Consider the following 16,532-nt stretch of genomic DNA (forward strand, 5'->3'; position numbering starts at 1 on the left):
TGTATATATATGTGTGTACACAGGTACAGTGTGTGTGTGTGTGTGTGTGTGTGTGTGTGTGTGTGTGTGTGTGTGTACAGGTACCTCTTCTCCAGTCACAGTCAGAACACTGCGGCTTTTCTTCATTCTGATTGGCTGGTTCTTCCCTCCGGAACGAACCGGAGCTGAACCCAGACAGCACAACAGGTGGAGAGCCAGGTCGTGCTGGGGTCACGCAGGGGTCACATCAGAGTTACACCCTCAACCCAATCATCTGTTAGCCCGTCTGTGATCAAACAAAAGAACCCACGTCTGTCCTGTAGGAGACACGCGTGCCCTGTAGGAGACACGTCTGCCCTGTAGGAGACACGTCTGCCCTGTAGGAGACACGTCTGCCCTGTAGGAGACACGCGTGCCCTGTAGGATAGCTGGAAGCTGCTTTCTTCAGTCAGCAATCCTGAACTTGTTTTGATGTCCAGCTTAAGGAGACCGAAAACACCATCATAACAACGGTCATCTCACCACCACTTTGGACGCAATGATGATCCTGGTCCGTCTTGATTCATAACAAAAAAGATGATGAATTATATTTCAGACTCTTCAATAAATGTTCAATAAATGTGGTAATCCTGGTCTGTATTGGTGGCTGATTGCAAATTATTTATCCAGGTTGAAAACTGGTATATTCTTGCACCAAAATTCAGATAAGCAGTCCCAGTTCCTGTAGCTGGTTAATTCAACACTGCAGTGATGAAGGAGACTCCAGCTGCAACGCAAATATATTTGTGATTAGTAGCATTCAGTTTCACAGCTCATTGACAAAAACGGACCACACAGTCGTGCTTAACTATAAAATGCAGGCAGCTTTCCAAAGCTCAACGACACCAGGATGCATGACAAACGGGAATGAAATAAGTGTAACCATGGCCGTGCCGTGATAAGCCGTCACACCCACTAACGCAGACATATGAGCGCACACTACCCACACCACACGTGCGGAGCATTAAAGCAGGAGACGCGCGGACAGAGCCACGGTACCGCAGAACGGCCACTCTAACGGACGGCGGGACACACGCATCCCGTTACCGTCGACAGCACCGCGGCATGACAGCTCGACACAACCGACATGGAGATACGCGCGTCGAAACGAGCCCCGAGCAATCCCATTAATCTTTCCGTGGAGAAAGATCCTCTCACCTTGATCTCGGCCACGTCGATGGGTGAAAGGGTGGCTGAAGGAGAGGATGGCGCGATTTTCTCCGTTTCTGCAGCCTGATGGTGGCGCTGTGCTCGACTAAAAAGGTTGTGGTGAATATCCATGATGTCTGTCCGAGCGTGTCCCTCCTCTCCGGTACCACCGATACCAAACACATATACCGATCAGGATTCGTGCGAGGGATCTGTTTCTTACTAACAGATGCACATGATACCGCAAGAGACTGAATGAAAGAAATTCATTATATTATTATTCCATGTTATATTCCAATCGCACAAAAAGATAACTTGAACATTTTAAAGATAAAAATAATAAAATGAGTTCGATAAACTAGTAGCCATATCGTATTATTTGCACGGAGAAAGGCTTTCTGTGTTAAAATTTTCTGCAGTGCTATTGAAATTGCCCAATATTGTAAACAGTAATAAACCCCACATCATAGGGTTTAGGTTAACACTGGCAACCCAACATCACCCCAGAGAACTCGTGACATCATAGAAGTGTGCATCCCCATAGAACACAACACTGACTCATAGAACACAACACTGACTCAACACTGACTCATAGAACACAACACTGACTCAACACTGACTCATAGAACACAACACTGACACAACACTGAGTCATAGAACACAACACTGACTCATAGAACACAACACTGACTCATAGTTCACAACACTGACTCATAGAACACAACACTGACACAACACTGACTCATAGAACACAACACTGACTCAACACTGACTCATAGAACACAACACTGACACAACACTGACTCATAGAACACAACACTGACTCAACACTGACTCATAGAACACAACACTGACTCAACACTGACTCATAGAACACAACACTGACACAACACTGACTCAACACTGACTCATAGAACACAACACTGACTCATAGAACACAACACTGAGTCATAGAACACAACACTGACAACACTGAGTCATAGAACAACACTGACACAACACTGACTCATAGAACACAACACTGACTCATAGTTCACAACACTGACACAACACTGACTCATAGAACACAACACTGACTCAACACTGAATCATAGAACACTGACTCATAGTTCACAACACTGACTCATAGTTCACAACACTGACTCAACACTGACTCATAGAACACAACACTGACTCCTAAAAAACACTGACACACTTACTGCTAGAACACAACACTGACTCAACACTGACTCATAGAACACAACACTGACTCATAGAACACAACACTGACACAACACTGACTCATAGAACACAACACTGACTCAACACTGACTCATAGAACACTGACTCATAGTTCACAACACTGACTCAACACTGACTCATAGAACACAACACTGACTCCTAAAAAACACTGACACACTTACTGCTAGAACACAACACTGACTCAACACTGACTCATAGAACACAACACTGACTCATAGAAAACACTGACTCATAGTTCACAACACTGACTCATAGAACACAACACTGACTCAACACTGACTCCTAGAACACAACACTGACTCAACGTTCACAACACTGACTCCTAGAACACAACACTGACAACACTTACTCCTAGAACACAACACTGACTCAACACTGACTCCTAGAACACAACACTGACAACACCTACGCACTATGTTGTCAGTTAGTTCACAACACTGACTCATAGAACACCTACGCACTATGTTGTCAGTTAGTTCACAACACTGACTCCTAGAACACAACACTGACAACACCTACGCACTATGTTGTCAGTTAGTTCACAACACTGACTCATAGAACACCTACGCACTATGTTGTCAGTTAGTTCACAACACTGACTCATAGAACACCTACGCACTATGTTGTCAGTTAGTTCACAACACACACTCCTCCTGATTATTACACACCTGCACCATGTTGGGTTTGTTCATATCTTGCATTATATTAAAATTTTTCTTGCACGTGAAAACCCCGGTGTGAACAGGTGTGAACAGGTGTAAACAGGTGTAAACAGACTGCCCTCAGATCACCCAAACTGCATAAGTAATCAGAGATATCATTTCATATCTGCACAAAATAACAAACAGAAATATCTGTGCTGACAAGTTGCATTTCACACAATTATACTGAATGTCTGGCATCTTACATTAAAGATATAACATGTTCCCCTGAGTCAGAATGTATTACAATCTAATTTAAGTTTGTTACAAGGTCAAAGGGTTAAGGTCAAAGGTTATGGTTTCTTAAGAGGCTGCGCACTGCAAATGAAGTCCAATGAATTCTAAAACCTTTAAGAAAATTATAAGATAATAATGGGGAGTAGAGGAGGGACGCCAGGGAAACCGGGGTCATCGTCCAGGGTAAACTGATTCAGCTAATGAAAAGAACCTTCATGTAGTTCCTCTGCATCTTCTGCTGTTCCACTGTGGAGAGGAGAGCTGTCTTCCCACCATGCAGGACATCTACAAGAGATGGAGAAGGAAGCAAACTCTCCCCTGGACCTCTCACACACTCACACCACACACACTCACCCCTCACACTTCCTGTTTCAGCCTCAGACATTGGGAGAAACACTGGAGCACTTGAGCCAGAATCACCAGAGTGAAGTTTTTATTCACTGGTCAAACTGGTAACACCAGCAACACCCACACAACACACACAATCCCAGTTCATCACCAGAGCTCCATGAGCTTATAGAACTGTATGGACCTTCTCTCTATGGACCTCCTTAAAGAATCTTCACTCTTTAGGTCTGCACATTTACAATTTGCGCTATATTTATATTCATATTTAAATGTGTAATTCTACTCACATCCTCTTCCAAGGTTTGGACACTAAACACCTTGTACATTTTTTGTAGTTTTATATTCTGCATTTTTGCCCGAGTGCTTGTGTAATTGTACTCTGTATAATTTATGTCTGTGTCTTTGTCCATTTACGCAGCACTGGAGAAGCAGTCTGTTTCCTTATACTGTACAACCTTGAATTGGTGTAATGTCAATAAAGCCAAATAGAAAAGATTATCAGTAATAAGGATGTGACCTTCAGTACTTTGTGAAACAGAGCTAAAGAGCACACACAGCAGCATGTTCACAGCAGAGCTTTTACTTAGCAACACAAGTAAAAATACAATAAAGAAGTATGAACCTATACATGAACATCTGGCCAGAGAAAACCAATCACTCAACTCTGACTGGCTGCAGGGTGGCAGAGATGTCTGCCAGATTAACCAATCAGCGCACTTGCATACATGGACCCTGCAGGAATGGGGACGCTGAAAACATCTCAGGTGAACATCGCTGTATTTAACAGTGTCCTCACTTAACCACTCCAGTGGTTCGGATGCAGAACTCTCATCAGTGTAACTAGGGTTCTTGCAAGCTCACTTCTCTCTATTTAACAGCAGGGGGCATCATGCGCCAAGGGAAATTAGTATTTCACTTTGTACATCAGCCAATCACATAGTGTGGTTTCTCTCGGTCAGCCAATCACAAAGTGTGGTTTCTGTCCATAACTAAAACAGCTTTATCTGAAAGGCATCAGCACACACCACTTACTGGATTTATTTTCTGCATGTTGATCCTAATCACTCAATCAGCAAGCGAATAAGTGGGGAGGAGAAAACGGACCATTGAGGGAGAGAACAGAACAAAACTTCAACAGCAACACAGAAGCACAGAGAGAAGAGAGTCATACTACACCGAGGCTGGGCCTGGCACCCCAGAGCTGTGGTAGTTGGGGGTCGTTTCTGGACCAGCATTAAGCTCTGGCCCATCTCAGTCCTTACCACATGGTGAATCATGTATGTTAGCTCTGGGATATTAGCACATGTGCCTGACGTCACCAGCAGGCTTGCAGACATACGTGTGCACTGGAACACGCACTTAAGGGGGATCCTTCTACATCAACAGATAATCTGTGTCATGGCTATCAAAAACTTCTAATCTTTCTCACCGTTCTGTTCCAAAATCCTGTGCCCATTGACAAATTTAAACTCTAATGCTGCCTGAAATCTAACCCTTTAAGTAAAAAAAAAGTCAAAACCAAGAGTCGACAGACACAGAAGAGTGGAACACACGTGTGTGCGTACTCCACATTACCACCCAGTCAGGAACAAATGTAAGCTAGGGGAGGGGGGGAGGTTAAGGAGGAAGAAATAGTTTTGAAGGGGGTGTGTCTGGCTTTATTGGGGGGAGGTGCTTGGCTGTTGGGGTCTTGTTGAGGAACAGTGTTCATTTGGCTTCCGAATTTCCAGTCTTCAGTTCCTCATACTGAGGCTCCTCCTCTTTCACCTGAGGCTCCTCCTCTTTCACCTGAGGCTCCTCCTCTTTCTCTACCTCTTCATCTGTCTGAGTGTTGGGCACCCACAGGCCGGAGTCAATGCAACGCTTCATATGGAGCTTGGCCTCCTGCTCACAGACACACCACATCAGTCCCACACCACAGCACACTGTAATAAAAGTGACAGTCTGTCTCACAGCCCCTCAGACTCACCGTGGGGTCCATTTTACTGATGGCTTCCTGAAGCATCTGAACATCTTTTTCATCAAAGCACTTCTGCATTTCCTGTTTAAAAAAGGACACCAATCACCAAACACCAAAGTTGTTCTAAAAGTTTAAGAATTTTGTTGGGACCAATAGTGCATGCAGTTCATTTTGAGGTGATGGCAAAAGTGATACAAGGAAGTGGAGTAATACACCACATCTGAACACCAGATGACTGGGTCAGGTCAGGCTTTACCAGGGGCAGTCAGATGTAGACCTACACTGGGTCAGGTCTGGCTTTACCAGGGGCAGTGAGTCGTAGACATACACTGGGTCAGGTCAGGCTTTACCAGGGGCAGCGAGATGTAGACCTCCACTGGGTCTGGTCAGGCTTTACCAGGGGCAGTCAGATGTAGACCTACACTGGGTCAGGTCAGGCTTTACCAGGGGCAGCGAGATGTAGACCTACACTGGGTCAGGTCAGGCTTTACCAGGGGCAGTGAGTCGTAGACATACACTGGGTCAGGTCAGGCTTTACCAGGGGCAGTGAGATGTAGACATACACTGGGTCAGGTCAGGCTTTACCAGGGGCAGCGAGTCATAGACCTCCACTGGGTCAGGTCAGGCTTTACCAGGGGCAGTGAGATGTAGACCTCCACTGGGTCAGGTCATTACCAGGGGCAGTGAGATGTAGACATACACTGGGTCAGGTTAGGCTTTACCAGGGGCAGCGAGATGTAGACATACACTGGGTCAGGTCAGGCTTTACCAGGGGCAGTGAGTCGTAGACCTACACTGGGTCAGGTCAGGCTTTACCAGGGGCAGTGAGATGTAGACCTCCACTGGGTCAGGTCATTACCAGGGGCAGTGAGATGTAGACCTACACTGGGTCAGGTTAGGCTTTACCAGGGGCAGCGAGATGTAGACATACACTGGGTCAGGTCAGGCTTTACCAGGGGCAGTGAGTCGTAGACCTACACTGGGTCAGGTCAGGCTTTACCAGGGGCAGTGAGTCGTAGACCTACACTGGGTCAGGTCAGGCTTTACCAGGGGCAGTGAGTCGTAGACCTACACTGGGTCAGGTTAGGCTTTACCAGGGGCAGTGAGTCGTAGACCTCCACTGGGTCAGGTTAGGCTTTACCAGGGGCAGTGAGTCGTAGACCTCCACTGGGTCAGGTTAGGCTTTACCAGGGGCAGTGAGTCGTAGACCTCCACTGGGTCCAGACCGCCCGGGCCAAGACGCTTTTGCTTCTCCTCCTCCTCGTACTCCTTCATGGCCTTCTCAATGCGTATCTTCGCTCTGCCACGGACACGCTCCTTAAACGACTCCAGCTCATCGTTGAAGGCATCCTGGTACTGCTGATCTGCTGTCTGAGACACACAAACACCATGAAAACCTGCATACAGCAGTAAAAAAGTGATCACACTAGTGATCACTAGGGGGCTGTGGTACACACATGCCCAGAGTGGTGGCCAGCCCTAGCCCAACAGCCTATGACTGCCTACCCAGCTCAACGCTTCCCTAACCAGGAGGTTAACGTAAACTAACCTTCTGAGGCTGGAGCATCTCTAAGGGTTTGAGGAAAAACTCACCTTGATCTTGGTGAAGAACTGACGGAAGCAACCACGAGGATCCACCTTCAGACTCTTGGCCAGCTCCAGAATAAACTGCATCACAATTGTCTGATGTGCCACCTGCTCCATGAGGGCATGTTTCTGAAACACACACACAGGAGGGCATGTTTCTGAAACACACACACAGGAGGGCATGTTTCTGAAACACACACACACACACACACACACACACACACACACACACACACACACACACACACACACACACACACACACACAGAGGAGGGCGTGTTCCTGAAACACACACACACACAGAGGAGGGCATGTTCCTGAAACACACACACACAGAGGAGGGCATGTTCCTGAAACACACACACACACACACACAGAGGAGGGCATGTTCCTGAAACACACACACACACACAGAGGAGGGCATGTTCCTGAAACACACACACACACACACACACACACACACACACACACAGGAGGGCATGTTCCTGAAACACACACACACACACACACACACAGAGGAGGGCATGTTCCTGAAACACACACACACACACAGAAGAGGGCATGTTCCTGAAACACACACACACACACACACAGAGGAGGGCATGTTCCTGAAACACACACACAGTGTGTGTAGCAGCTCCGTGTTGTACCTCCTCAACCTCCAAGTCAATGCACATGATGACCAGGTAGTTTGCAGTTTCCTCACACACCAGGTGAGGGTGATCAGACAGATACTTCTGACTGTCATCCCAGCGTCGCAGCATTCCTGCACACACGCACACACACACACACACACACACACACACACACACACACACACACACACACACACCTCACTTTTTTAATGGTTAAATACCTAGAGCTAAATAACCAGTTAACCTTTAGAAATATCCCACACACATGTAAACAAACAAGTCTCTTACCGAAGTGCTTTATCTGTTTTTCATATTTCTCCACAAAGGTCTTGTGTTTCTGCTCTTTCTCCTCCTCAGTGTCCTCCGTCACCTCAGACTTCACGTTCACCACACTCTGTTAAAGCCAGAAGGGGCTGGAGTGAGCACGGGCGGCCAGGAGTGCGAGGACGAGTGAGGGAGAGGACTCTTGAGTAGCTGCACTCTTTGCTGTAATGGAGCACCGTGTGTTTCTCCGCTGGGAGACCTGGTCAGCTCACCTTGCTGAAGCCATCTCTGCTGAGTGTGTCCACGTTCCAGGGCTGCTTCTTCTCGTCTCGACGGTAGTCCTCCAGCTTCTTCTCGCAGCTCCTCTCCTCCCTGCGCAGCTGTTTCTCCTGGGCCCGCGCTGCCTCCAGCTCCCGCTTGGACTCTTCTGTGGAGGCCTGTGCCAACTCCTGCACCTTCCTCTGAGCCTCCACCAGCTTCCTCCTGCTCTCTGATAGGTTCTTCTCAAGCTCATCCCCTTTCTTCTGAAAGGCCTCCATCCGCTCCACCCGAGCCTGAAAGGTAGTGTTTTAAAAGGGCGTGGGAAATATAGGTTTTGCTCAAATTGGGCTACTAGCCTACATACTACTACATATCACTACATACTACTCCATATCACTACATACTACTCATGTACTGACTGGACGCCAAATCAATATACCAAATGCAAACAAAATTGTTTTTTCTGAATGCAAAAGATAGTGGATGCACAACTTCTGCCAAATACTCCAATACACAATCAAAGCCATGATGGTGTACTGCACCATGTGTTAGTGGCAGAAACATTCACACAGTGACCTCGTACTATGGTTTGTGTTTGTCTCAAAGTGGATATTATAACACACACTACTACAGTGACTAGTATACAGTACAAACTGGGTGAAAATGCCCTATACATTTACAGTGACAATATCAAGCCTCCCGAGGTTTCTTCCTATTCCCCACCATCATAGGGAGTTTTTCCTCGCCACTGTCGCCTTTGGCTTGATCATTAGGGTTCTGGACCCATAGTATTGTTAACCTTGTAAATCCTGTAAAGCGCTTTGTGACAACATGTGTTGTGAAAAGCGCTATACAAATAAACTTTGATTTGATCTATACAGTATGTGGTAGGATGTGTAGTGGTGGTGTTCAGGGGGCTCGGTTCAGGTGGTGGTGGTGTTCAGGGGGCTCGGTTCAGGTGGTGGTGGTGTTCAGGGGGCTCGGTTCAGGTGGTGGTGGTGTTCAGGGGGCTCGGTTCAGGTAGTGGTGGTGTTCAGGGGGCTCGGTTCAGGTAGTGGTGGTGTTCAGGGGGCTCGGTTCAGGTAGGGGTGGTGTTCAGGGGGCTCGGTTCAGGTAGGGGTGGTGTTCAGGGGGCTCGGTTCAGGTAGTGGTGGTGTTCAGGGGGCTCGGTTCAGGTAGTGGTGGTGTTCAGGGGGCTCGGTTCAGGTAGTGGTGGTGTTCAGGGGGCTCGGTTCAGGTAGTGGTGGTGTTCAGGGGGCTCGGTTCAGGTTGTGGTGGTGTTCAGGGGGCTCGGTTCAGGTAGTGGTGGTGTTCAGGGGGCTCGGTTCAGGTAGTGGTGGTGTTCAGGGGGCTCGGTTCAGGTAGTAGTGGTGTTCAGGGGGCTCGGTTCAGGTAGTAGTGGTGTTCAGGGGGCTCGGTTCAGGTAGTAGTGGTGTTCAGGGGGCTCGGTTCAGGTTGGGGCGACTCGTAACTGCCTCTTTACATAAACTCACAGAACTGGTAAAAGGACACCCAGCAAGCCAAACAAATACATGCAGGCTTGAGACAGGAAACGCCCCAGAAAAACACACCGGCCAAACTAACGGAACATAACGACTTCATGATATATTTTAATATGTAATTTTGGCAAATAAAAGGACAACGTTACTGGCGTGAGTCTGGCTAGGAGTCAAGGTGCCTAACTAGCGTGCTAACTAATTAGCTAGCTGTATGTACTTTGTCTGGACTCAACCACAATAACAGCTAAATCGTTTACTCGTACCGATAGTTTAACCTTTTACATGTACTTTAAATAACTTAATAATAATCGCCAAATAAGCGAGCAACGTTTCACACGGTCAGTTTGTTGGAAAATATGCTAACATTGCCAGCTGGCTAGCAGCCGGCTAATATGAGTTAGCGAGCGCACGAGGGGATAAAAGTGCCTGCAGCTCATGTTTGATGTTACCTGAACAAACCCAGTGTGTTAATGCTGGGGTGTGTGTGTGTGTGTGTGTTAATGCTGGGGTGTGTGTGTGTGTGTGTGTGTTAATGCTGGGGTGTGTGTGTGTGTGTTAATGCTGGGGTGTGTGTGTGTGTGTTAATGCTGGGGTGTGTGTGTGTGTGTTAATGCTGGGGTGTGTGTGTGTGTGTTAATGCTGGGGTGTGTGTGTGTTAATGCTGGGGTGTGTGTGTGTGTGTTAATGCTGGGGTGTGTGTGTGTTAATGCTGGGGTGTGTGTGTGTTAATGCTGGGGTGTGTGTGTGTGTGTGTTAATGCTGGGGTGTGTGTGTGTGTGTGTTAATGCTGGTGTGTGTGTGTGTGTGTTAATGCTGGTGTGTGTGTGTGTGTGTGTTAATGCTGGTGTGTGTGTGTGTGTGTGTTAATGCTGGGGTGTGTGGGTGTGTGTGTTAATGCTGGGGTGTGTGGGTGTGTGTGTTAATGCTGGGGTGTGTGGGTGTGTGTGTGTTAATGCTGGGGTGTGTGGGTGTGTGTGTTAATGCTGGGGTGTGTGTGTGTGTGTGTGTTAATGCTGGGGTGTGTGTGTGTGTGTTAATGCTGGGGTGTGTGTGTGTGTGTGTTAATGCTGGGGTGTGTGTGTGTGTGTGTGTTAATGCTGGGGTGTGTGTGTGTGTGTGTTAATGCTGGGGTGTGTGTGTGTTAATGCTGGGGTGTGTGTGTGTTAATGCTGGGGTGTGTGTGTGTGTGTGTTAATGCTGGGGTGTGTGTGTGTGTGTGTTAATGCTGGGGTGTGTGTGTGTGTGTGTGTTAATGCTGGGGTGTGTGTGTGTGTGTGTTAATGCTGGGGTGTGTGTGTGTGTGTGTGTTAATGCTGGGGTGTGTGTGTGTGTGTGTTAATGCTGGGGTGTGTGTGTGTGTGTGTTAATGCTGGGGTGTGTGTGTGTGTGTTAATGTTGGGGTGTGTGTGTGTGTGTGTTAATGCTGGGGTGTGTGTGTTAATGCTGGGGTGAGTGTGTTAATGCTGGGGTGAGTGTGTTAATGCTGGGGTGAGTGTGTTAATGCTGGGGTGAGTGTGTTAATGCTGGGGTGAGTGTGTTAATGCTGGGGTGAGTGTGTGTGCGCATGTGTTAATGCTGGGGTGTGTGTGTGTGTGTGTGCGCGTGTGTTAATGCTGGGGTGTGTGTGTGGGGGGGTGTGTGTGTTAAGCGCTTTGTGACAACATATGTTGTGAAAAGCGCTATACAAATATATTTGATTTGATTTAATGCTGGGGTGAGTGTGTGTGTGTGTTGATGCTGGGGTGAGTGTGTGTGTGTGTGTGTGTTGATGCTGGGGTGAGTGTGTGTGTGTGTGTGTTGATGCTGGGGTGAGTGTGTGTGTGTGTGTGTTGATGCTGGGGTGAGTGGGTGTTAATGCTGGGGTGAGTGTGTGTTAATGCTGGGGTGAGTGTGTGTTAATGCTGGGGTGAGTGTGTGTTAATGCTGGGGTGAGTGTGTGTTAATGCTGGGGTGAGTGTGTGTTAATGCTGGGGTGAGTGTGTGTGTGTGTGTGTGTTAATGCTGGGGTGAGTGTGTGTGTGTGTGTGTTAATGCTGGGGTGAGTGTGTGTGTGTGTGTTAATGCTGGGGTGAGTGTGTGTGTGTGTGTTAATGCTGGGGTGAGTGTGTGTGTGTGTGTTAATGCTGGGGTGAGTGTGTGTGTGTGTGTTAATGCTGGGGTGAGTGTGTGTGTGTGTGTGTGTGTGTTAATGCTGGGGTGAGTGTGTGTGTGTGTGTGTTAATGCTGGGGTGAGTGTGTGTGTGTGTGTTAATGCTGGGGTGAGTGTGTGTGTGTTAATGCTGGGGTGAGTGTGTGTGTGTTAATGCTGGGGTGAGTGTGTGTGTGTGTGTGTTAATGCTGGGGTGAGTGTGTGTGTGTGTTAATGCTGGGGTGAGTGTGTGTGTTAATGCTGGGGTGAGTGTGTGTGTTAATGCTGGGGTGAGTGTGTGTGTTAATGCTGGGGTGAGTGTGTGTGTGTTAATGCTGGGGTGAGTGTGTGTGTGTTAATGCTGGGGTGAGTGTGTGTGTGTTAATGCTGGGGTGAGTGTGTGTGTGTTAATGCTGGGGTGAGTGTGTGTTAATGCTGGGGTGAGTGTGTGTGTGTGTGTACCTGGTGTCTCCAGCGGAACAGGCTCGGTGTGTCGATGTTGGGGTGTGTATCGTCCTCGTCGTCCGACACCTCTATGTGGTCCCACACGCTGTAGTCGATGGTCGTCATTTCTGTGCTTTTGCAGTGCGATAAAGCCCCAAAGGCTCAAAACTCAGGTGAACCCAAAGTACCGACAGCCAAATCAATCACGACCCGCACCGCCGCTGCTGGAATGGACGAGCTGTTGTTCAGAAACGAGCCGCCTGGTCGGGTAATGGTTCAACTGGACCACCGCTTACTGTAGAAGAGTCTGGAAAACTCACTCACTTCCGCTATGACCTCATCACCCTGCGTCGAACCTGACGCGACAAAAACATTTTAAACGGCAGCGTTGTGCACGCGCGCTAGGCACGCGGCATAGTAACAGACAGAATGACCTCACATTATTTCTGAACGATACCTTAGAGATTTATAGGGGTACACATGAAAGCAACAGTTTCTCAGACTATCTCAGTGTTGCAAAATGTGAACGCAATAAGTGATAATACGCGTTTAACGTCATCTGGAAGAACGAAACAGTTTATTAAGAGCAGATGTTGTAATGAGCTTGTCTGTAATACATTCTTTGATACAGAACACAGTGATGTTGAGGGGCACAGCTACACACTGCTACTGGACTGTCACACACATGCACACACACATACATAAACACCCACACCATACACACACATACATAAACACACTCACACACACACATACATACACACACATACATAAACACCCACACCATACACACACATACATACATAAACACATACACACACACACACACTCTCTCACACACACACACACACTCTCTCACACACACACACTCCTTTGTTGAGTTTATGGCTGTGGACCACTAAGCACTCATCAGTATGAGAACATGGCAGACGTAAGGGAGGCAGATATTTCAGGTTTCCGCCACTAGAGGGACCACTCAAATAAGGTAGATAAGATCCCTTTGGCAGATTCAGGCTGTCAGTTCTAGTACTGCTTGCACCCTAACCCTAAACCCTAACCCTAACCCCTAACCCTAGATAATGCAGACCAGGGTGCAGAGCCTAACCAGCATTTGGGCTTGACCACAGCAGCACACAGGGCTCTGCACCCAGGGTCCACTGTGATGTGTTTGGGTCTGTAGTAACGTGTTTGGGTCCACTGTGATGTGTTTGGGTCCACTGTGATGTGTTTGGGTCTGTAGTAATGTGTTTGGGTCCACTGTGATGTGTTTGGGTCCACTGTGATGTGTTTGGGTCTGTAGTGACGTGTTTGGTTCCACTGTGATGTGTTTGGGTCCACTGTGATGTGTTTGGGTCTGTAGTAACGTGTTTGGGTCCACTGTGATGTGTTTGGGTCCACTGTGATGTGTTTGGGTCTGTAGTAACGTGTTTGGGTCCACTGTGATGTGTTTGGGTCTGTAGTGACGTGTTTGGGTCTACTGTGATGTGTTTGGGTCCACTGTGATGTGTTTGGGTCTGTAGTGACGTGTTTGAGTCCACTGTGATGTGTTTGGGTCTGTAGTGACGTGTTTGGGTCCACTGTGATGTGTTGGGGTCTGTAGTGACGTGTTTGGGTCCACTGTGATGTGTTTGGGTCTGTAGTAATGTGTTTGGGTCCACTGTGATGTGTTTGGGTCCACTGTGATGTGTTTGGGTCTGTAGTGACGTGTTTGGTTCCACTGTGATGTGTTTGGGTCCACTGTGATGTGTTTGGGTCTGTAGTAACGTGTTTGGGTCCACTGTGATGTGTTTGGGTCCACTGTGATGTGTTTGGGTCTGTAGTAACGTGTTTGGGTCCACTGTGATGTGTTTGGGTCTGTAGTGACGTGTTTGGGTCTACTGTGATGTGTTTGGGTCCACTGTGATGTGTTTGGGTCTGTAGTGACGTGTTTGAGTCCACTGTGATGTGTTTGGGTCTGTAGTGACGTGTTTGGGTCCACTGTGATGTGTTGGGGTCTGTAGTGACGTGTTTGGGTCCACTGTGATGTGTTTGGGTCTGTAGTAACGTGTTTGGGTCCACTGTGATGTGTTTGGGTCTGTAGTGACGTGTTTGGGTCTACTGTGATGTGTTTGGGTCCACTGTGATGTGTTTGGGTCTGTAGTGACGTGTTTGGGTCCACTGTGAAGTGTTTGGGTCCACTGTGATGTGTTTGGGTCTGTAGTAACGTGTTTGGGTCCACTGTGATGTGTTTGGGTCTGTAGTGACGTGTTTGGGTCCACTGTAATGTGTTTGGGTCTGTAGTGATGTATTTGTTTAAGGATGTAGGGAAAAACATACAAGAAAGTACTGGGAAGTGTTTGGAGAAATGTGTTGTAGTTCCATTTTCAAATTTGTGATTTAAAGGCAGGTGAGGCTTCAGAAATAAGTTTGCGATTAACTTTTAGACTTTTAAATAGCCATAATTTCCCTGAAGGACACATACTAAAGGGATCAATACAGTATACATCACCTGACGGACACATACTAAAGGGATCAATAAAGTATACATCACCTGAAGGACACATACTAAAGGGATCAATACAGTATACATCACCTGAAGGACACCTACTAAAGGGATCAATACAGTATACATCACCTGAAGGACACATACTAAAGGGATCAATACAGTATACATCACCTGAAGGACACATACTAAAGGGGTCAATACAGTATACATCACCTGAATGACACCTACTAAAGGGATTAATACAGTATACATCACCTGAAGGACACATACTAAAGGGGTCAATACAGTATACATCACCTGAAGGACACCTACTAAAGGGGTCAATACAGTATACATCACCTGAAGGACACATACTAAAGGGGTCAATAAAGTATACATCACCTGAAGGACACATACTAAAGGGGTCAATACAGTATACATCACCTGAATGACACCTAGTAAAGGGATTAATACAGTATACATCACCTGAAGGACACATACTAAAGGGGTCAATAAAGTATACATCACCTGAAGGACACATACTAAAGGGGTCAATAAAGTATACATCACCTGAAGAACACCTACTAAAGGGGTCAATACAGTATACATCACCTGAAGGACACATACTAAAGGAAACAATACAGTATACATCACCTGAAGGACACATACTAAAGGGATCAATACAGTATACATCACCTGAAGGACACCTACTAAAGGGGTCAATACAGTATACATCACCTGAAGGACACATACTAAAGGAAACAATACAGTATACATCACCTGAAGGACACATACTAAAGGGATCAATACAGTATACATCACCTGAAGGACACCTACTAAAGGGATCAATACAGTATACATCACCTGAAGGACATCTACTAAAGGGATCAATACAGTATACATCACCTGAAGGACACCTACTAAAGGGGTCAATACAGTATACATCACCTGAAGGACACCTACTAAAGGGATCAATACAGTATACATCACCTGAAGGACACATACTAAAGGGATCAATACAGTATACATCACCTGAAGGACACATACTAAAGGGATCAATACAGTATAAATCAAAACAAATCAGTCAGTATCTCAGAGAAAGTTGCTGAATTTGATCACTAGGTGGAGCTGGTGGACATGCGTGTTTTTCCACATTTTCCAGGCGGTGAGACATTCTGAAATAGCCACCAGTATAACCCAGGCCATGCAGTAGCATATAATCTACTTATTTACAGACATATAATTAAGAATGCTTTGTATTTACATATTGTATTTGTATGTTTTGGTCAGTCAGTGAACTCCACACTTACAAGTCTGTTCCCTCACAGTGATTTTGCACATTTTGTGTTTGTTAGATTTGTTTTGCTGTTAGATTTAAATAAGTATTTCTAGTTTTTCAATAGGCCTACTATTTTATTTTTATGAAAATATATTTCAGTGTGTTATGTGTTATGTTTGTATAGGATGAAACATAATTTCAGACACAAGTACACATACACAGACAACTTGTTGAGTTCTATGAAGAGTGTGTGTCTGTGTGTGTGTGTTTGTGTGCGTGTCTGTGTGTGTGTGTGTTTGTGTGCATGTTTTGTGTG

At 46.6% G+C, this 16,532-nt stretch overlaps 2 protein-coding genes across 2 annotated transcripts in view; both read right to left on the reverse strand.

The window, feature by feature from the left end:
- LOC143484389 (3',5'-cyclic-AMP phosphodiesterase 4C-like) overlaps window positions 1-1,323 on the reverse strand; it is a 44,420-nt gene extending 43,097 nt beyond the window's left edge. Inside the window, exons 1-2 of the mRNA XM_076983083.1 lie at window positions 1,177-1,323; window positions 85-745 (exon numbers count right to left, since the gene is read on the reverse strand). Of these exons, the coding sequence (XP_076839198.1) occupies window positions 85-126 (42 nt within the window). The 5' untranslated portion in view covers window positions 127-745; window positions 1,177-1,323. The remainder of the gene's footprint in view (window positions 1-84; window positions 746-1,176) is intronic.
- A 2,932-nt stretch (window positions 1,324-4,255) lies between these two features.
- On the reverse strand, window positions 4,256-12,807 carry cdc37 (cell division cycle 37 homolog (S. cerevisiae)). The gene is made up of 8 exons (XM_076982679.1): window positions 12,492-12,807; window positions 8,414-8,695; window positions 8,166-8,271; window positions 7,893-8,008; window positions 7,249-7,371; window positions 6,844-7,026; window positions 5,665-5,736; window positions 4,256-5,579 (listed from the first exon to the last, which is right to left on the reverse strand). The coding sequence occupies exons 1-8, from the start codon at window positions 12,597-12,599 to the stop codon at window positions 5,403-5,405; spliced, it is 1,167 nt and encodes a 388-aa protein (XP_076838794.1). The 5' UTR covers window positions 12,600-12,807; the 3' UTR covers window positions 4,256-5,402.
- Window positions 12,808-16,532: the final 3,725 nt, after the last annotated feature.

Source organism: Brachyhypopomus gauderio, chromosome 20 (assembly GCF_052324685.1).
Source record: "Brachyhypopomus gauderio isolate BG-103 chromosome 20, BGAUD_0.2, whole genome shotgun sequence".
Lineage (NCBI taxonomy): Eukaryota > Metazoa > Chordata > Actinopteri > Gymnotiformes > Hypopomidae > Brachyhypopomus > Brachyhypopomus gauderio.

Excerpts from the sequence above, each read along its gene's own strand:
- cdc37 (XM_076982679.1), bottom strand. The coding sequence starts at position 12,599 with ATGACGACCATCGACTACAGCGTGTGGGACCACATAGAGGTGTCGGAC. Across the intron at positions 8,009-8,165 it reads AAAACAGATAAAGCACTTCG|GAATGCTGCGACGCTGGGAT; the intron begins GTAAGAGACTTG and ends GCGTGTGTGCAG. Across the intron at positions 7,372-7,892 it reads TTGACTTGGAGGTTGAGGAG|AAACATGCCCTCATGGAGCA; the intron begins GTACAACACGGA and ends TGTGTGTTTCAG.